We start from the raw sequence: 22,222 nt of genomic DNA, 5'->3' as shown, positions 1-22,222 counted from the left end.
GCCTATGCATGCTCTCACGTTCTCGGCCACCAGAGAGGACGGTGCCTTTTCCTATAGCATGCAAACATGTCCACTGCTGATGGATTGCAGGCTGGTTGTAACCATGGAACGAGCAGTGTATAAGGCAATGAATCCAGCCAGCAAAGGAGACAATATGGATAATAAAAATACATTGATAAGTGCCTTGTATTAACTTTCTCTACAGGATAAATGCCACTGGCTGAAGTGAGACTACCCCTTTAAATGGAGGAGGTATAGTTGCACTGTATTCAGTTTGTGAATGCTTGAGAAAGGCTTAACAGCCAAAACATTGCATCTAGTATATATGCATCTGCAATAAATTACACATCATTCCTTAAAAAACTATGAAGTGCTGCCTGTGAGAGAGATAACAGCACAAGGAGGGCAGACAGGCTCATGCTGCATCACATAGGAGAACACGGAGACCCTGCAGTGTGAGGGGATAACAGCCGTGTCTCTTATCTGTCATGGCTGCCATCACACAGAGCAATGCATTGTGGTGAGACTCTGCAAAGCCAGGCATGATGGGAAATATAGGATTCATTAGGAAAACCATATCTAAGTGGAGATGGAATCAAGATGTCTGACAATCCACAAATTACACATCAAATGAAATGGCTATACACAATGCATACACAAAAGCCTCAATCTTATTTGGGTTCTGCAGTCTGTTTAAACTGATGATCTATCCTCTGGATAGATCATCAGCATCTAAACTGCGGGGGTCAGACACCCGGGACCCCTGCCGATCAGCTGTTTGAGAATTCAGCGGCGCTCCAGAGCTTTGCCCAGCCCAGGCCATTGCTACTAGTCGCAACGTCACTGGGCCTGCGGTAAACAGTGAGAAGGCCGCGGCGCTGCTGGAGCGCCGCTGCCTTCTCAAACAGCTAATCGGCGGGGGTCCTGGGTGTCGGACCCCCGCAGTTCAGATGCTGATGATCTATCCAGAGGATAGATCATCAGTTTAAACAAACTGCAGAACCCCTTTAATAATGGCCTATCCTGCTCTATATAGGTAAAGAACAAAAAACTAGAGTGCTTCTATAACTTTTAATTTAAAGTCCTTTCCTTTTTCTTTCATGTGGGAGAACACGGCATTCAAATTTTTTTATTTTTTGGTATAGGGGAAAATGCTGAAAATTGTTGCCCATTTATAGCTTGACCCGCTCTTATCATCGTCCCCTTCTGAAGATTTCCGTTTCAGAAACATATATGATAAAGAGACACTTGAGAACCTGGAATCTAATCTGAAAGTGAAATATTACTGTACATTGACCCTAGAGTTTGTCGGAACGTTTGTAGTAGAGAAATTGTATTGTAAGGTTCTCCGGGATGTGGCTTTTGAAGAGCTCAGACATTTGCTGTGGTTTCCTACAAAATAATCAACAAAAAAAAACCTGGCTCAGGCCTCTTTCACACTTGCGTTGTCCGGATCCGGCGTGTACTCCACTTGCCGGAATTACACGCCGGATCCGGAAAAACGCAAGTGTACTGAAAGCATTTGAAGACGGAACCGTCTTCCAAATGCGTTCAGTGTTACTATGGCACCCAGGACGCTATTAAAGTCCTGGTTGCCATAGTAGGAGCGGGGAGCGGGGGAGCAGTATACTTACAGTCCGTGCGGCTCCCGGGGCGCTCCAGAGTGACGTCAGAGCGCCCCATGCACATGGATGACGTGTCCAATGCGATCACATGATCCATGCGCTTGGGGCGCCCTGACGTCACTCTGAAGCGCCCCGGGAGCCGCACGGACTGTAAGTATACTGCTCCCCACTACACTTTACCATGGCTGCCAGGACTTTAGCGTCCCGGCAGCCATGGTAACCACTCTGAAAAAGCTAAATGTCGGCTCCGGCAATGCGCCGAAACGACGTTTAGCTTAAGGCCGGATCCGGATCAATGCCTTTCAATGGGCATTAATTCCGGATCCGGCCTTGCGGCAAGTGTTCCGGATTTTTGGCCGGAGCAAAAAGCGCAGCATGCTGCAGTATTTTCTCCAGCCAAAAAACGTTCCGTTCCGGAACTGAAGACATCCTGATGCATCCTGAACGGATTTCACTCCATTCAGAATGCATGGGGATAATCCTGATCAGGATTCTTCCGGCATAGAGCCCCGACGACGGAACTCTATGCCGGAAGACAAGAACGCAAGTGTGAAAGAGCCCTCAGTTGACCTCTATTTAGAGATCTAGTGATGACGGACATTGATGAGACTGAAAGAGAACACCAAAGGGTTGAGTACTTTATTGTCTCTATAGCAAAATGTGTGTGTTAGTTTGTATTCTTATCATATCTTTACAATTGGATGGTCTGTGATTCATGATCTCTCTTCTTTTTCAGGTTGCAGGTATATCAGTCAGGCTGCTGCCAAAAAGAATGTTGATTTCGAGTACGATGCTCCATTAATGAAGACTGAAGTCCCAGGACCAAGATCGAGAGTAAGTGTTAGGGTGATATATGCTAATTAGAACGGGGATGGCTTGTGAGCGGGGAGATTTTCATGGCTGCACCAGTCAGTAGTCTGCTAATGGTACCATGACCTGCACATGGGATAACAGAGTGTTTCTTTGCCAATTGATTTTGTTACCAAAAATGATATTTGGGAAATGTTTTAAGTGCATGCACCAATGGAGGGGGATACTATAAAGGGATTTTCCAAGCAAAGACTTTGATTGCCTTTCCACTAGATATTCCATAGAGGTTCGATTGGTTGAGGTCTGTCTTCTGTACAATGAGGTTCAGTACCCAGCAGAGAAGTGGTCCTGCCAGAACCTTCTGTCTTCCTTGTGCTCAATCCAGACCAACAGCAATGTCAATTTTTTGTACTTTATACATTTATGCAACCTAATTCAAAGTTTGTTGAGGATCACTTAGTAAAGACTGGCATTTCACGTGGCAGTCTTAATGGAGGAAGATCTGACCAGTTTATTGAGAGGCACACACACACACCTCTCTGGAATCTACTCCAGCTAGGAGCTACAGTCAGATCCTGGTGTAATGAGCGTTGTTCTCTAGCTGTGGAGATCCCGCCCGTGGACCACCTCCTCTTGGATCTTGTTCTAAAAGTGGCTAAGGTGTCAGAGAAAGCTAAAAAGTCCCAAATGTTGTCACAAACCAGTGCTTGCAACAATAAATATCCTCAATTGTCTTCACGAGTTTACAGAATCTAATGTTTTCTACTTTATTTTTTAGGAGCTAATCAAACAGTTGAACAGTATCCAGGTAAGTAACGGTGGAAGGTCTCCTGCATCTTGAACAGTTATAAATAATTGGAATATTGTCTAAAGGCTGTGTTGTTACACTGGCCGATATTTTGGCCGATAATCGCTAACGAGCATTCGCATGAACGCTCATTAGTGATCATCTTGCGGTGTAACATTGCCACTAGTTGCCTGATGAGCGAGCAAACAAACACTCCTTCATCGGCAATTCTGTTTTTTAAGCTTGGTTAAAAATCCGCACTAGCAAGAGGTAGATTGTGCTGTGTAATAGCGATCTTCCACTGGAAAACCACTAGACAGTATAGGGACGAGCGATGGTATAGTGATAGCTCCTCCCCATGCTGCGGGGGAAATCGCTGACTGTAATAGCGGTCTCCTCCGCTAGCTAGCAAGCGATTCCTGAGATGAAATGCTTCCCTCCCAACAATCGCTTGCTGATCTGCCTGTCTAATGCAGGCTTTAGACCGCTTTCACACAGTCCGTGTTTGCTCAGTGATTTCCATCAGTTATTGTGAGCCAAAACCAGGTGCAGGATAAACACAGAACAGATCTTTCCATCATACCTTACTTATGTGGAGGCTCCTCTTCTGGTTCAGGCTCACAATCACTGATGGAAATCAGAAAATGACCTTTTTGTTTTAGTCAAAATTCTATGTTAGCCAGATTTTTTTTATAATTTTGGGTGATATTTTTAATTTTCCATGTCATATATATATATATAAAAATAATCCTGACATTTTTGCACTGGCCAGTAAACCTAATAATGAGCGCCACTTCTTGGTCTGTACAGATCACTTTACTGCAGTTATTTGCTTATCATTATATGCAGGTGGTATTACCCTGCAGATACACTGGCAGTGCAAGCGCCGAAGGATGATAACACATCCGTTTGCCCTCGTTTGCACTGATCTGATTAAACAAGCCACAGAGAACAGAATACAGGGGGTACGATTCGTTCCTCCTTTAGTCTCTTCTATTCATTACCAGCAGCACATTCCTGAGTACACAGGGAGACTTGCTGCCGATAATCTGGTATCTTTCATGAAAGATGCGCATCAGTCTATGAACGAGCGGCTGATTAACTGCTCAATTATACGAGCCAATTATTGAGAACCTGAGTTCCTATGAATGGTCTGATATGGACTTTAGAATCAGGACTAGAATGACCTGTATGTAGATAAGCCATTAGCAATAGGCGATATCGCAGCTTATCTACTCCCTCCTGACCTCTGCACAGGTTACAGAGCATGCCTAGAAAACTCTCCCATAGAAGTCAGTGGGGTCCTCTCCTGTCCATTGTGACCCATGGTGGCTGCTGTGAAGCATCTCTCTAAATGCTGTTAAGAACAACTCAGGCAAGATGGCTGCCCCCATAATCATGTTCACCCACTGTCCTCTTGATTCCCTTTTCCCTTCTGATATGGTTCTTCTGATGTAGTCTTTGTTACCCATTATACCTCCTCACACTGCACTTGCGCTGCTCTGAGTCTTATCTAATGGCAGGAAGTGATCGGTCAGTGACACGGGACTTCTGTCTCCTAATTCACACTGCAGAGCCTCAGTCTACGTGATTCAGCTTCAGCCTGTCTTCTTTGCCTCCTGCTTGAGATTTTTTCGTCGGCTCGTACAAGTAGTATGAAGCTACATCTGATAAATACACAAGGGGAGTTAGGGAAGTTGTAGAACTGCAGCTAATAATGGTAAGGACGTGCCTATAATTTCACTTATGGTATAATTATAGCACTCCTGGCCTCTTCATCTCTTAGATAGGACAGAAATGATATCTTCTGCAACACTCTATACATGGGTGAATATACAGAGGAACAAGTAAGGGGGGCTTGGAGCCCAGGAGAGGGCCTAAGAGCTGCCGAGAGGGATAATATAACCCTGCGGCTCACAGCGGAGAGATTGACTCTGGAGGAGGCTCTGGATGGGTAGTCTGATCATGGTGACATGACACCCAGGTGAACATAATGAAAGGGTTAAAAACGTATGGACACAATGAATAGTATTACCTGGTGGCCATTTAAATAAAATAAATGGATAGGCCAGGTTTGCCTGATTAAGTTCTGGCTTATTGAGGGTGGACCCTGCTCCATAATGTCCTCTTTGTTCATGAGACCGCACCTTTTAAGAGTATCTGATTTTTCTTCACGTCTAGCTTAGGTATGTAGAACTAGGGTTGGGCCTCTTGAGCTTGCTACTTTTTGTATACGTGTTCCTGCATGACACTGGTGTGGTCTCAGTATGACCTATGTTGTCATCTGCTGTACTTGGAGTACATAACAATGATATAGCAATGAGCATTTTACTTGGTCAGGACTAAAGTTAGGGTGGGTGCACACTAGCGTTAGGGATTCCGTCATGCCTTTCCATTATAACATGGTTACAACGGAAAATAACGGAATCCATAAGACGGAGGGACGGATCCGTTCTTCTGCCCATAGACTTGTATTATGATGGAATGCAAAACGGAAGCCTGTAAAGGGCATTCCATTTTCTCTCCGTCCTAATAGAAGACTATGGGAAAGCATAATGGATCGATCTGTCGACAGGACTTTTTTTTCCGTCTGGCATAACGGGAACCAGACAGATCCGTTTTGATTCCCATAGACTTCTATTAGGACAGAAAGAAAACGGAATGCCTTTTAAAGGCTTCCGTTTTGCATACCTTCATAATACAAGTCTATGGGCAGAAGAACGGATCTGTCCTTCTGTCTTACGGATTCTGTTATTTTCCGTTATAACCATGTTTTAACAGAAAGCCATAACGGAATCCCTAACGCTAGTGTGAACCCACCCTTATTCCGCTTGCAGTACAGTATATTTGCATGAAAGGTTAATATGATGTGAACATAGCTAACCATTTGCCCATTTTGTTTTCCTAGAATGCAGACGCCGTGAACTTTTTTTGTAATTATGAAGAAAGTCGTGGTAATTATCTTGTTGATGCTGATGGCAACCGAATGCTGGATCTGTATTCCCAAATATCCTCCATTCCTATTGGTACGTACCATCTGGTGTTGTCTGTTTTAGGTTTATAATTTTTTTGTTTTGTGTTCTTAAATCTGTCGATTCTTGGCACTTATTCGGTTTGGAGCAGCAGCCTCTCCGCTGATGGGCTCAGAGCAGGTTAGTTATATTCCAATACCCGAATAGCTCTGCCTACTAAGCAGTTATAGGAAGAATCGAATGAATTCTCAGGCCATCAGTCCACGTTCTTCTATAGCTGAGGTTTCCAGAGATGGGATCTGCATCTATCAGACATTTATAGCATTTCCTATGGATATGCCGTATACGTCTAAGGTGGAGATATCCTTTTCAATCCGAGTAGGTCTTCGTTAGAGGCAACATCTGAGGTTCGGTTATAGCACTGGCTCAGCAGACAAAGATGGTGAGACAAGAGGTCCACTGATCTCCTTACTGGGCTCAGCAGGTCATTGGGAAGAATAGAGAGCTGTGTTTTTACCTGGCTTATATGGCTTCACATCCAGCGCGATATAGTCCTCTGTGTAAGGGCTCATTCAGACGGCCGTATGCTGTCCGCAAAAATACTGAATGCTATCCGTTTTTTTGCGGATCCGCAAAAAAAATGAAACATGTCCTATACTTGTCCGTGAAAATCAGGACATGGCCCCATTGAAGTCTATGGGTCCGCAAAAATACTGAATGCTATCCGTTTTTTTGCAGATCCGTTTTTTTGCGAATCCGCAAAAAAACGGATAGCATTCAGTATTTTTGCGGACAGCATACGGCCGTCTGAATGAGCCCTAAGGTAGAGGTTGTAATGCATAATATTCACCCCCACAACTAACCTGCAGATTACCCCATGCAAACACTGCCTGACATATGATTTTGCTATAGTGTAGTGAAAAATTGGTGGTCGGGTGTAATTATTTTAAAATCATGTTTTGTTTTTTCGGGGGGGGGGGGGGGGGGGGGGTGTTACATTATTTATTTTTCTAGTTTTTTTTTCTTCTGTCCAGGCATGATGAAAGTTGTCGTTTTGCAACAGCTGGAGGGCTAAAGGTTGGGCATCTCTGGGCTATGCTATAACACATGGGTGTACAAATCAATACTTACACCCTACCTAGGATGAAGTTCCAAGTGGAGTCCCCTAAATGTATGTGTGCAAACCAGAGTTATTCCCATCAGGCCCTCCTCCATGTCTCTGAGATATCAGCACAGTGGGGGATGGGTCCTTCTCTAACCCACTACATTGCAAGGGAAACTTTATTATACAGGATATTAAAAATAATATAAAAGAGACAGAATTAGGGTACTGATCTGTATGACAAATGCATTGAAATGCTGGATCCATCTCTCCGGTGTCATCTGGAAAAACGGATCCGGCATTTATTTTTTTCTCCTTTTTTGCGGTCTGAGCATGCGCAGACCGCAATGCCGGATCCGTTTTGCCGGAACACTCGGGGACAGATCCAGCATTAATGCATTTCAATGGGAAAAGTGTTCCGGAATTTTGGCCGGAGATAAAACCGTAGCATGCTGCGGTATTACCTCCGTCCTGAAAAGTAAAAAAGACTGAACTGAAGACATCCTGATGCATCCTGAACGGATTGTTCTCCATTCAGAATGCATAAGGATAAAACTGATCAGTTCTTTTCCGGTATTGAGACCTTAGGACGGAACTCTATACCGGAAAAGAATAACGCTAATGTGAAAGTACGCTTAAAGGGGACAGACCCAATTAGTACTTAAAAATACCCTTACAATACACAGCCTATTGAATTGCTACTCCCATTGATAAGTATTTTGGAACCTGTAGAGAAGTCTCAGATTCAGTCTACTGCATGCGCACTATCCGCACTTCCATAGGGAATCGCTAGCAACTGACAGAATGCAGAATCTGCAGCTTTTTCATTAGGGCACACAGCACTATGTTCAGAGGTCATTTCACCTCCATCAAAAGGGACACGTAGAGTAACGCTTATATGGGGCGGGCAGGAAGGGGTTAAACATAAGTGTGTGGGATCTGAAATCACAATCCATGCTTAAAATGCAGTCCTTTTCTCTTTAAGGCCTCTTTCAGACGGGCGTTGCGGGAAAAGGTGCGGGTACGTTGCGGGAACATGCGCGATTTTTCCGCGCGAGTGCAAAACATTGTAATGTGTTTTGCACTCGCGTGAGAAAAATCGCGCATGTTTGGTACCCAAACTTCTTCACAGAAGTTCGGGCTTGGGATCGGTGTTCTGTAGATTGTATTATTTCCCCTTATAACATGGTTATAAGGGAAAATAATAGCATTCTGAATACAGAATGCATAGTACAATTGCGCTGGAGGGGTTAAAAAAATATAAAAAATAATTGAACTCACCTTAGTCCACTTGATCGCGCAGCCAGCATCTCTTCTGGCTTCTTTCTTTGCTGTGTGCAGCAACAGGACCTGTGGTGACGTCACTCCGGTCGTCAAATGGTCCATCACATGATCCATCACCATGGTAAAAGATCATGTGATGGATCATGTGATGACCGGAGTGATGTCACCAGAGGTCCTGTTGCTGCACACAGCTAAGATGAAGACAGAAGAGAAGCCGGGCTGCGCGATCAAGTGGATTATGGTGAGTTAAATTTATTATTTATTTATTTTTAACCCCTCCAGCGCTATTTTACTATGCATTCTGTATTCAGAATGCTATTATTTTCCCTTATAACCATGTTATAAGGGAAAATAATTATGATCGGGTCTCCATCCCGATCGTCTCCTAGCAACCGTGCGTGAAAATCGCACCACATCCGCACTTGTTTGCGGATGCTTGCAATTTTCACGCAACCACATTCATTTCTATGGGGCCTGCGTGACGTGAAAAACGCACAAAATAGAGCATGCTGCGATTTTCACACAACGCACAAGTGATGCGTGAAAATCACCGCTCATGTGAACAGCCCCATAGAAATAAATGGGTCGGGATTCAGTGCGGGTGCAATGCGTTCAACTCGCACATCGCATCCGCGCGGAATACTCGCCCGTGTGAAAGGGGCCTAAAGAGGTTGTCCTAATATGACCTCTTACCACCTATCCCCAGGAGAGGTGATAAGTGTCTGACTGGTTGGGTCCAACAGCTGGAATGCTCCCCGACTGAACGGAGTGGCAGTTCAGCATCCACATGGCGCTCCAGTCACACTCTGTAGGACTGCTGGAGATAGTTGAGCACTCTACTCAGCCATCTTCAGCAGTCACCTAGACTGTGAGTGGAGTGTCAGTGTCCCTACTTGACCATTGCTTCATTCACAAGTTGGACATGGGACCCCTGTTCTTGTGACCCCCACCAGTCGGACATTTATCACCTATCGACAGGGTGGCTGAGAAGTTAGCTTTCTGAGACAACATCTGAAACACATTATTGCTATTGATGGTGTAATTAGGTTTGACTTATGGAAGAAACCACATGTCAGCAAGCTTCTCGGCTGTCTGCTGATGGTGGAAGCGCCAGGTACCGCACTGTTCTATAATCTTTGAGCCGATTAATATAAAGCAGTCTGGTTGCTATGAATGCATTGAGCACTACTAGATTTTTCTAGATTTTAGCTACTTGGCACCTAGTAATGACCCAGCTCATTTGGGACTTTATATGATTGGTGGAGGTCCTACCACAGGAATCCTTATCGCAATCCTGGAGGGGGAACATAGATGAAAGTCTATTTTAGATACAGGAATACCAAAATGGGCACTCTTAACCACTTCCATACATAAAAGAGTTCAAGAGGGGCCTGGATGTATTTCTGGAGTGTAATAATATTACAGGTTAAAGTTACTACATTTCTGGAGAAGGGGCGTTCTAGTATAACATAGGTCTGTCATGAGAAAACCCGGTTCATTTGTGAAGTGCAAATATGACTAGGTCTCTGATCATTTGGAATCCATTGGGTCTGATAAAATCATTCTCACCTCTGAATGAACTGAAGACTGTTTTGCAAAGTTTGTACTTGAATAGTTAAAGGGAGTCTGTCACCTACCTGACCGGTTTCAAACAGGTGACATTGTTCAGTGGGGCACAAAGACATGACACAGATGTTACCTGTGTTTAGTTCTTCAGATGCTTCAAATCGCCCAAAAAGTAGTTTTTATCATATGCTAATGAGCCCTCGCAAAGTGCCGAGGGGAGGAGAGTTTTCTGAAAGTGCCCAAGTTCCCCCGCCTCACTCGCGCCTAACTCCGCCCCTCAGTAAGCTCAGGCCAGCCCTGTGGCTCTGTGACATCATATTTCCCTATAGGCTGTTCGCGCATCACTGCTGGGCCCAGGCATGCGCAGTGTTCTGCCCACTGTGGTCCGAGGCACAGAAATATGCAGTATGCCTTCGCCAATTTCACGCCAGTAACAGGTGCATGCGCACTCCATATCCCTGTCCCTCTGCCCACAGTGGGCAGAACACTGCGCATGCCTGGGCCCGGCAGTGATGCGCGAACAGCCTGTAGGGAAATATGATGTCAGAGAGCCACAGGGCCAGCCAGAGCTTACTGAGGGGCGGAGTTAGACGCGAGTGAGGCGGGGGAACTTGGGCACTTTCAGAAAACTCTCCGCCCCTAGCATATGATAAAAACGACTTTTTGGGCGATTTGAAACATCTGAAGAACTAAACACGGGTAGCATCTATGTCATGTCTTTGTTCCCCACTGAACAATGTCACCTGTTTGAAACCGGTCAGGTAGGTGACAGACTCCCTTTAAACTGTGTCCTTGTTATTTGTCTTAAAGGGGCTGTCCAAGTTATTTTTTGGTTCTTTGTTTCTAACTAATCAAATGTAACAGCTTTACCGTGCACTTACTGCATCTGCAGTTGCTGCTTTCTCAGATTTCACTGATGCTCACATGACCTGTGATGCCGGCTTCTCTCCCTGCTCTGATGATGTTTGGTGCACAAGCCTGAGAGCAGATATGTGTCTGTACACCAGATGTCACTGTGTTGACCACACTGCCCTGCACTGCAGTCTGCTCTCTCCCTGGATTCTGTAGGAAAAACTTTAACCCCTTCAGCAGCAGAGGGCTGAAGGCTTTATTGAGTAGCTGCAGGCAGTGAGGAGACAAATGCTGGGCACAGGAGCTGACAGACTAGAGGAGTTCTGCAGAGCATTGCACGAGCACAGGTAGGGAGAAGATCCTGTGTGTATCAGCAGTGTCATTATACAGCTGGGACTTGTAGTCCTACACATACAACATGCTGCAGAGTCTCCCAGCAGGCAGACATGTCACTCAGGGCAGCTCTTGTATTCACTCCCTTAGCAGTGCAGGAGGAGGGGCAGAGATAGTTTTTATTGCATGTAAACAAAGGGCCAGAAGAGAACCAGGGAAATGAGGAAATAGAATTTTTTTGCCTAAAACTTGCTTAGCTTAGTTATATATCGCTGCCCATCAGATTTACTGTGCTATATATATTTTTTTTTTCCGAACTCGGACAACGCCTTTAACTGTTTATTTGAGACCTTGTATATTTCTGTCGGATGAAATCTGGTGGGGAAATGTTTGTGGAAGGCTGTGTTCATTTTATCTGATAAACTGAGCAAAGACAGTCGGCAGTCTGTACCAGGCATTGTCTTATTTATTAGAGGACTTGGTTGTAAATGTGTGTACAATAGAGTTGGCGTTGTCTGCAGAGTTTGTCTAGGGATTCTGGTTTATTGCGGATCTGAGAATTGGCCACTCCAAGACCCGAAATAGTAAGGCTACTTTCACACTGGCGTTTTGGCTTTCCGTTTGTGAGATCCGTTCAGGGCTCTCACAAGCGGTCCAAAACGGATCAGTTTGAATTCTAATGCATTCTGAATGGAAAAGGATCCGCTCAGAATGCATCAGTTTGCCTCCGTTGCATCTCCATTCCGCTTTGGAGGCGGACACCGAAACGCTGCTTGCAGCATTTTGGTGTCCGTCTGACGAAACTGAGCCAAACGGAAAGTCAATGGAGGACGGATCCGTTTTCTGTTGTGCCAGATGGTGTCATAGAAAACGGATCTGTCCCCATTGACTTACATTGTGTGACAGGACGGATCCGTTTTCTATGACACAATCTGGCACAACAGAAAACTGATCCGTCCTCCATTGACTTTCAATGGAGTTCATGACGGATCCGTCTTGGCTATGTTAAAGATAATACAAACGGATCCGTTCTGAACGGATGCAGACGGTTGTATTATCTGAACGGATCAGTCAGTGCAGATCCATGACGGATCCGCACCGAACGCGAGTGTGGAGGTAGCCTAACAGAAAAGCAAGATATGCACAGTGACCATTGTGGATTGCATAATCTAGGAACATTCCATTAGGGGGTGAAGCTCTTTGGTTAAAACAGTATAAAAGCTAGACTGTCTCAGTTAAAATGTTGGAGTTCATTTATGAGGGAAGGAGGCGCCCCCGTGTGGAGAAACGTTGTTCCCAGTCGAGTCTCTGATGTTTTTGTCTGAAACCGGCTCCTCAGCTGATGTGTACTGCTGTCAGATGATGCTAACTCAATTGGTGGTGTCCATGGGGTGTCAAAGCAGCAACAGGGGCAGTGATGGGGGAGTGTCTATGTAATCAGCTGGGTGGGAGGAGCTATAACCTAGCTGGGTGTGGTTAGGAGCAGTGGTAGGGGTGTGTCTATGTAATCAGCTGGGTGGGAGGAGCTATAACCTAGCTGGGTGTTAAGAGCTGGGTGTTAAGAGCAGTGATAGGACAGTGTCTATGTAACTAGCTAATGGGAGGAGCTATAATCTAGCTGGGTGTTGTAAGGATCAGTGATAGGACAGTGTCTATGTAATCAGCTGGGTGGGAGGAGTTATAACCTAGCTGGGTGTGGTTAGGAGCAGTGATAGGGGTGTCTATGTAATCAGCTGGGTGGGAGGAGCTATAACCTAGCTGGGTGTGGTTACTAGCAGTGATAGGGGTGTGTATGTAATCAGCTGGATGGGAGGAGCTATAACCTAGCTGGGTGTGGTTAGGAGCAGTGATAGGGGTGTGTATGTAATCAGCTGGATGGGAGGAGCTATAACCTAGCTGGGTGTGGTTAGGAGCAGTGATAGGGGTGTGTATGTAATCAGCTGGATGGGAGGAGCTATAACCTAGCTGGGTGTGGTTAGGAGCAGTGATAGGGGTGTGTATGTAATCAGCTGGGTGGGAGGAGCTATAATCTAGCTGGGTGTGGTTAGGATCAGTGATAGGGGTGTGTATGTAATCAGCTGGGTAGGAGGAGCTATAACCTAGCTGGGTGTTAAGAGCAGTGATAGGACAGTGTCTATGTAACTAGCTAATGGGAGGAGCTATAATCTAGCTGGGTGTTGTAAGGATCAGTGATAGGACAGTGTCTATGTAAGGAGCTGGGTGGGAGGAGTTATAACCTTGCTGGGTGTTAGGTGCAGTGATAGGGGTGTGTCTATGTAACTAGCTGGTGGGAGGGGCTATAAACTAGCTGAGTGTTAGGGGCAGTGATAGGGGTGTGTCTATGTAAATAGCTGGGTGTTCGGGGCAGTGATAAGACAGTGTCTATGTCAGTGTTTCCCAACCAGTGTGCCTCCAGCTGTTGCAAAACTACAACTCCCAGCATGCCCGCACAGCCAAAGGCTGGGAGTTGTAGTTTTGCAACAGCTGGAGGCACAATGGTTGGGAAACACTGGTCTATGTAAATAGCTGGGTGTTAGGGGCAGTGATAAGACGGTGTCAATGTAACTAGCTGGGTGGGAGGAGCTATAAACTAGCTGGACATTGTTAGGGGCGGTGCTGGAGCTGTGGTAGAGAAAGGAGAAGTGCATCATGGGTTTGGTTGAATACAGGAACAGGAGGTGCTGTGTACATGATATAAACCAGAGAGATCTGTTTACATGGTGAAAATGGGGGGGGGGGGGGGTTCCAAATATATTTAAAATAAAATGTATGGGGAAGATAAACATGAAGTAAGCTAACTGCATGACCATATCTGTTAAAAACCATAGTAATCCCGTTAAGCCACTTTAATCATATTGAAATGTATTAAGATTCTGAATGCACACATTGTATATTGTAACTGCAAAGTCACTGGACTCTGAATGGAAAAATTGCTATTCAAATCCTCTCCGATTGGCATTTACAAATTAGTTAATTTGCATTGACACAAACAGCAAGCTCTTCACAATGAAAGCGTAGCGCCGTATGAACGCAGCATGTCTTCCTGCTATCTTTTATGTATTCATTTCCAATGTACTTTAGAAGGTTGCATAGAGGGAGATTAATAATATATTGTTTCATTTATAGCATAACACTGGCAGCTACCTACGGCCAAAGCAAAGGCAGCAACATTAGTTTGTCATGATGAATTACTGCATCTTTTATATCGTTAAAGTTTAACTGTCATTTTTATTTATTTTTGTAATGTATAGGGGCAGTGATATTGACCATTTTTGTAATATACTTTAATTACTGAAATAGTACCTATTTATTAAAAAATTAATTAAAAATCTAAAGTGGCCCATTCTGAGCCTTAGCAGCGCTGCTCTGTCCTCTGTTTACATAACACGGTCAGTGTTGAGCGAGTCTCCACAGTTATGTAAACCGAAGACAGAGGATCGCTGCTAAGGCTCAGAATGGGCCACTTTAGAGCTATTTTTCTAGTAGAAATGTACGATTTCAGTAATTAAAGTATATTACAAAAATGGTCATTACCCCTGCCCCTACACATTCCAAAACAAAACAAAAAAGAATGACAGGTACACTTTAAGGAATGTGTATAGTTGAAGTCATACGGTAGCCACATTTATTAAAACTCACATTCCCTCCCTTAGGTCAGTTGGGATCTCGACTATATTTGAAGAATGGCAATGATTTATTTCTGCTTTTATGTCTGTTATCACATTCCCAGTAGCTCAGAAGTTTACATATATACAAGATTAGTATTTGGTAGCATTGCCTTTAAATTGTCTAACTTGGGTCAAATGTTTTGACCAGCCTTCCTCAAGCTTCACTCAATAACTGATTGGAATTGACCCGTTCATCAGTCAGCTTGGTGGGCCTTGTTGCTCTCACACGCTATTACAGTTCTGCCCATAAGGCTACTTTCACACTCGCGTTCGGTGCGGATCCGTCATGGACCTGCACAGACGGATCCGTTCAGATAATACAACCGTCTGCATCCATTCAGAACGGATCCGTTTGTATTATCTTTAACATAGCCAAGACGGATCCGTCTTAATCACCATTAAAAGTCAATGTAGGACGGATCCGTTTGGCTCAGTTTTATCAGACTGACACCAAAACGCTGCAAGCAGCGTTTTGTTGTCCGTCTTCAAAGCGGACTAGAGACTGAACTGATGCATTCTGAGCGGATCCTTTTCCATTCAGAATATATTAGGGCAAAACTGATCCGTTTTGGACCGCTTGTGAGAGCCCTGAACGGATCTCACAAACGGAAAGCCAAAACGAGTGTGTGAAAGTAGCCTAAGTTTTCTACAGGATTGGGCTCAGAGCTTTGTGATGGCCACTTTGTTTTCCTTAAAGGGGGTGTCTTATTTCCCAAAGGGCATTTATCATGTAGAGAAAGTTAATACAAGGCACTTAGGCTACTTTTACACTAGCGTTATAATTTTCCGGTATTGAGATCCGTCATAGGGTCTCAATACCAGAATAAAACGCTTCCGTTTGGTCCCCATTCATTGTCAATGGGGACAAAACGTAACTGAACAGAACGGAATGCTCCCAAATGCATTCTGTTCCATTCTCATACCGAAGAGAAAACCGCAGCATGCTGTGGTTTGCTTTTCGTCCTGGGATGTGGAGCAAGACGGATCCGTCATGACCCACAATGCAAGTCAATGGGGACAGATCCGTTTTCTCTGACACAAAAGAAAACGGATCCATCCCCCACTGACTTTCAATGGAGTTCATGACGGATTCGTCTTGGCTATGTTAAAGATAATACAACCAGATCCGTTCATAACGGATGCAGATGGTTGTATTACCAGTAAAGAGTTTCTGCTGAACCCTATCGAATCCAGTAAAAACGCTAGTGTGAAAGTAGCCTTACTAATGTATTGTGATTGTCCATATTGCCTCCTTTACTGGCTGGATTAATTTTTCCATTACATTATACACTGCTCATTTCCATGGTTATGACCACCCTGCAATCCAGCAGTGGTGGTCATGCTTGGTCAGTGTAGGAAAAATGACCAGCCTGTGCGCATCCCCGTGCTGCTAACCATCTGAGAGGCCAACGTCTTTTCCTATAGTGTGCAAGCACGACCACCGCTGGTGGATTGCAGGGTGGTCATAACCATGGATACAAGCAGTGGATATTGTGATGGAAAAATGAATCCAGCCAGCAAAGGAGGCAATATGGACAATCACAATACATTAGTAAGCGGCTTGTATTAACTTTATCTACATGATAAATGCCACTTGCTGAGGGGAGACAACATCTTTAAGCCATTTTGCCACAGTTGCCAAGTATGCTTGGCATTATTGTCCATTTGGAGGACCCAGGCCTAAAAGGTCGGCCTTAAAATAGTGCCACAGGTACAACTCTAGTTTACCTAAATGTCAGCCTATCAGAAACTACTACAGACACAGCACCATTTTCTGAAGTTTGCCAAGCTATTTAAAGGCACAGTCAACTAGGCATATGTAAACTTCTGATCCACCGGGAATGTGACGAAAGAAATAACTAAATCATTGTCTGACATTTCACATTCTTGAAATATAGAGATGATCACAACTAACCCAAGAGAGGGAACGTGTACTAGGGTTGTCAGCAATTGTGAAAAACCCAGTTTAATGAATGGCCAAGGTGTATACAAACTTATGACAACCAACTTTTTGTTGCTTTAACCCTCGAAACCTACAGTCCCTGACAAAAGTCTTGTCGCTTCTCTATTTTGTAGAAACTCCTGCTATTAACCTGACTTTTAATTAATCAATTGGTGTTAGAAATGGCTGATATGAAAAGCTAAAGCCCTCCCAAATGATGTTTAATGCACTGAAATAAATTAGTTTCACTGAAAAAAGATTTATCATTTAATCAAGACAGAAAGGTCAAATTTTGGCAAGACAAAAGTTTTGTCGCCTATACAGAAATTGAACAACTTTACTGCAAATCCAAAAATATGTCAGCAAATTAAGTAGTGGTGCTGTGAGATCCAAATTTAATATCTTGTATGACTTCCATGAGCTTGAAGGACAGCAGCCATGCGGTTTGGCAAGGATTCATACAATTTATTGATGAAGTCATCAGGAATAGCAAAGAAAATAGTCTTGCATGCCTCCCAGTGTTCATCAATATTCTTTGGTTTCGTCTTCCATGCTTCCTCTTTCATCCTACACCACATATGCTCAATGATGTTCATGTCTGGTGACTGGGCTGGCCAATCCTGGAGCATCTTGATCTTCTTCGCCTTAAGGAACTTTGATGTGGAGATGGAAGTATGCGATGGAGCACCATCCTGCTGCAGAATTTGGCCTTTTTTATGGTTGGGAATATAAGAGGTAGCTAAGATTTCTTGGTATTTTAGACTATTGATGTTGCCTTCCACCCTGCAGATCCCTTGCACACCCCCATACTGGATGTAACCCCAGACCATGATTTTGCCTCCACCAAACTTCACTGTTTTCTGGGTAAATCTCAGCTCCATGCGGGTTCCAGTAGGTCTCCTGCAATATTTGCGGCAACTGTGGTGTAATTCAACAGAAGATTCATCTGAAAAATCCACCTTCTGCCACTTTTCCAGCGTCCATCCTTTTAGCAGGCTGTGGCCCTTGGCAAATGCCACACGGTTTTTCAATTGTCTTTTGTTTAGTGCTGGCTTATGGGCACTGATTCGACCATGGAGGCCATTTCGAGACAGAATCCGACAAACTGTTCTGGTTGACACAGGGACTTCAGGTGACCAGGTCGTGGAGCTCTGCTGCAGTGGAAAATGGGCTGGCCTTGGATTTTCGAGCCAACAAACGGTCCTCTCGAGCAGTTGTCTTGCGGGGTCGGCCTGACCTGGCCTTGTCCAAAACGTCTCCAGTCTCTTCAAATCTTTTTTTTATCCTCTGAACTTGACGCTGAGACACATTGAAGGTGTCTGCCACATCAGCAGTGGATCTGGTCTTCAGCCTCTTGATAATCAACACTTTAGTCTCCGGGTGAATCTTAGGCATGTTTGCAGAGGTCTAGTTGCAGTTGATGTGAAGGTCTAGTGTACTGGGGTTCTTTTTATACACACCTGAGACCTAATTGATCCATTATTAGTCACAGGTGAAGCTCATATGACAAGGCGACAACACTTATGTCTTGGCAAAAATTGACTCAATGGGCTTTACCAAGCTGTGAATATTAGAATACTTTTTGTCAGTTTTGTTTTGCACTGAAACATTATTACAAAAGCTGTTGGGCTTAAAATGACCCATTTCTTGTAACAAAATCTTGATTAGAAATATATTTTAGCGGCACTTCAGGTCAATTTGTACACAAGCGACAAGACTTTTGTCAGGGACTGTAGTTACATTACGTTATCCCCTATCGACAGGATAGGAGATAACTATTAGATTGGTGGGGGGTCCTACTGCTGGGACCACCCGGCCGACCAAACAGCACTTGACCCAGCAGTGATGTGTTGCTTGATTCAGGGCTCGTCTTTGGCAATGGTACATGTGATCCAGAGATTGTTTTTCCCTTTGGCATAGCCATTTGAGAAAGTTTTTTAAGCAGGACAAGTTGCATTTTCTAATGCCACCATTTTGTGGTAGCTCAAATGTGTTGTATAACTTAAAAAAAAAAAATTGGGTGGGGCGGGCAGACTGTGTGAAAAATATGCAATTCCCCCGTTGTTTTATGGTTTAGTTTTTATGGTGTTCATTGAAAAGTAAATGTGACTTATTTACTTTACTCTGGATCTGATCCGTGGGTTCCGACACCCGGGATCCCCGACAATCAGCTGTTTAGGAAGGCTACTGTTAGCTCCGCAGCCAGTAATGTCATGTTCGTTGGTCACATGGCCTAGGCATAGCTCAGCACCATTCAAGTGAATAGGGCTGAGCTGTGATACCAAGCACAGCCGCTATACCAGGGATCAGCAACCTTCGGCACTCCAGCTGCTCTGAAACTATAACTTCCAGCATGCAAACCTGCTTGGCTGCTATTATAACTCCCATAGAAGTGAGTGAAGCACTCTGGGAGTTGTAGTCTCCAAAACAGCTGGAGTGCCGGAGGTTGCTGATCCCTGTGCTTGGTGAGCATGGAGAAGGCCACGACACTCACAGGAGCTCTGGTGCCTTCTCAAACAGCTGATAGGTGGGCTTCCCAGTTGTCGGCTGTACAGTAGGTCATCAAACAGTGTTGGGAAAAACCCTTTAATAAATTACGGTAAGTTGTTAAGGAAGTGGTGATACCAATAATTTTTACCTTTTTTATTATATGTAAAATGGAAAAAGCTTTTTCAAAAAATATTTTGAAAAACTCTAAGGCCCCTTGCAGACGAGCGTGTCCAGATGCGTCCCGGTGCATTGCGGCAAACCCGCGCGAGTAGGTACGCAATTGCTGAATACGCAAAAAAATGAATGTGGTACCCAGACCCGAACTTCTTCACAGAAGTTCAGGTTTGAGTTCAAGGTTGTGTAGATTGTATTATTTTCCCTTATAACATAGTTATAAGGAAAAATAATAGCATTCTGTATTCAGACTGCATAGTACAGTAGGGCTGGAGGGGTTAAAAAAATAAAAAAATTATTAACTCACCTTAATCCACTTGTTCGTGCAGCCGGCATCTCTTCTGTCTTCTTTTGTGAGGAATAGGACCTTTGATGACATCACCACGCTCATCACATGGTCCGTCACATGATCTTTTACTATGGTGATGGATCATGTGACGGACCATCTGGTGAACGTAGTGACGTCATCAAAGGTCCTATTCCTTACAAAAGAAGACAGAAGAGATTCCGGCTGCGCGAACAAGTGGATTAAGGTGAGTTAAATTTTTTTATTTTTTTTTTAACCCCTCCAGACCTATTGTACTATGCATTCTGTATTCAGAATGCTATTATTTTCCCTTATAACCATGTTATAAGGGAAAATAATAATGATCGGGTCCCCATCCCGATCGTCACCTAGCAACCGTGCGTGAAAATCGCACCGCATCCGCACTTGCTTGTGGATGCTTTCGATTTTCACGCAACCCCATTCATTTCTATGGGGCCTGTGTTACGTGAAAAACTATACACGGTTAATTTAAATTATGGAACCATGTAGACACATAGCTTTGCATTCGAGCTGTAGACAGAAAACATTAGGAGATTTTTAATGAATACCATTTGCAGATAGGAGTAACTAAGAAAAGACAGAGCAAAAATATTTTAAATGGAAACTTTTTGTTTTAAAAGAATTTGAATCTATTGTAGTGCAATAGTTCAAGCGAAGACAAGGAAGCACTGCAACCTCTTCGTACAGGAGATTGACGGGGTTTCCAGGAGTCGGATTATCTCATATTAATTATCTATCCTGAAGATAGGCCATCAATACGAAAATCCTGGAAAATCACCTTGTGTTTTACTGTTTCAAGCCAGTGCTCCATTCACATCTACACTGTTCAGTACTTTTGTACAATGTTCTCCATGCTTCTGAGTGTATGGGAGAATGATCAGGGAGCTGGATCTCTTCTTCTATGTGTATGTGTGTAAGACATCATAGTAGATGGTCTACAACCCTCTTGGAGCTGAGCTCAGGTTAAACTTGACAGTTGCAGGTGGAGCCTATAGAGGAGTAAAACTAGTGATAAATGCAGATATGTCATATAATGTTCAGATGTAGTGTTTGTTATCCCTCATGTATTTCTATGTGAAAAGTAATCTGAAGTGACGGGTATGATTTAACTATACGATTGAATTTAGGCTACTTTCTGATATTGAGATCTGTCATAGGATCTCAATAGTGGAGGAAAACGCTTCAGTTTTGTCCCCATTCATTGTCAATGGGGACAAAACTGAACGAAACAGAGTACATCAGAATGCATTCCGTTCCATTTGTTTGCATCCCCATCGCGGACAGAAAAATGCTGCAAGCGATGGGGTGCGGAGCAAGACTGATCCGTCATGACACACAATGTAAGTCAATGGTGCCAGATCCGTTTTCTCAGACACAAAAGAAAACGGATCCATCCCCTATTGACTTACAATGATTTTAGTGACTGATCCGTCATGACATTTTTAGAGATAATACAACGGGATCCGTTCATAACAGATGCAGACGGTTGTATTATCATGACAGAAGCGTTTTTGCTGATCCATGATGGATCCAGCAAAAAGGCAGATGAAAGTAGCCTTACTTGGTAACATGCACACTTTCCATGCCAGCTAAATCTTTGTAAGACTGTATTAACACAAGCGGTATGGCCTCTGTATATAATGGTTACAGACACTTCATGTGATGGAGACAAACAGTCACTGATAGACCCCATTGACTTAGAACCCCAACAATCTCCATGTTTCCTCCATTTTGTCTGGAAAAATAGCCATGAATACTGCTACCCAGACTAATGGAAGCCTGCGATGCAGGTGTGAACAGATCCTAAAACAAATCTGATTAAGGCCTCCTGCACACGACCGTTGCGTGCACCCGTGGCCGTTGTGCCGTTTTCCGTTTTTTTTTTCGCGGACCCATTGACTTTCAATGGGTCAGTGGAAAAATCGGAAAATGCACCGTTTTGCAGCCGCATCCGTGATACGTGTTTCCTATCCGTCAAAAAAATATGACCTGTCCTATTTTTTTGACGGACAATGGATCACGGACCCATTCAAGTCAATGGGTCCGTGAAAAAACACGGATGCACACAAGATTGGCATCCGCGTTCGTGATCCGTAGGTTACTTTCATACAGACGGATCCGAAGATCCGTCTGCATAAAAGCTTTTTCAGAAATGAGTTTTCACTTCGTGAAAACTCATATCCGACAGTATATTCTAACACAGAGGCATTCCCATAGTGATGGGGACGCTTCTAGTTAGAATATACTACGAACTCTGTACATGACTGCCCCCTGCTGCCTGGCAGCACC

The 22,222-nt window shown here is 44.0% G+C and overlaps 1 protein-coding gene across 2 annotated transcripts in view; it reads left to right on the top strand.

Moving 5' to 3' along the window:
• ABAT (4-aminobutyrate aminotransferase) overlaps window positions 1-22,222 on the top strand; it is a 212,868-nt gene that overhangs the window by 108,820 nt on the left and 81,826 nt on the right. For both annotated transcript variants that reach the window (XR_005780450.1, XM_040439721.1), the window contains exons 3-5: window positions 2,362-2,459; window positions 3,214-3,243; window positions 6,131-6,248. Coding sequence is in view for 1 of the 2 variants with exons in the window: in XM_040439721.1 (XP_040295655.1) it covers window positions 2,362-2,459; window positions 3,214-3,243; window positions 6,131-6,248 (246 nt within the window). In the remaining variant the exon portion in view is untranslated. The remainder of the gene's footprint in view (window positions 1-2,361; window positions 2,460-3,213; window positions 3,244-6,130; window positions 6,249-22,222) is intronic.

This window comes from Bufo bufo, chromosome 7 (genome assembly GCF_905171765.1).
Source record: "Bufo bufo chromosome 7, aBufBuf1.1, whole genome shotgun sequence".
In the NCBI taxonomy this organism is placed as follows: Eukaryota; Metazoa; Chordata; class Amphibia; order Anura; family Bufonidae; genus Bufo; species Bufo bufo.
The sequence above is the reverse complement of the archived record's forward strand: the minus strand, read 5'-3'. Positions and strand labels throughout refer to the sequence as shown.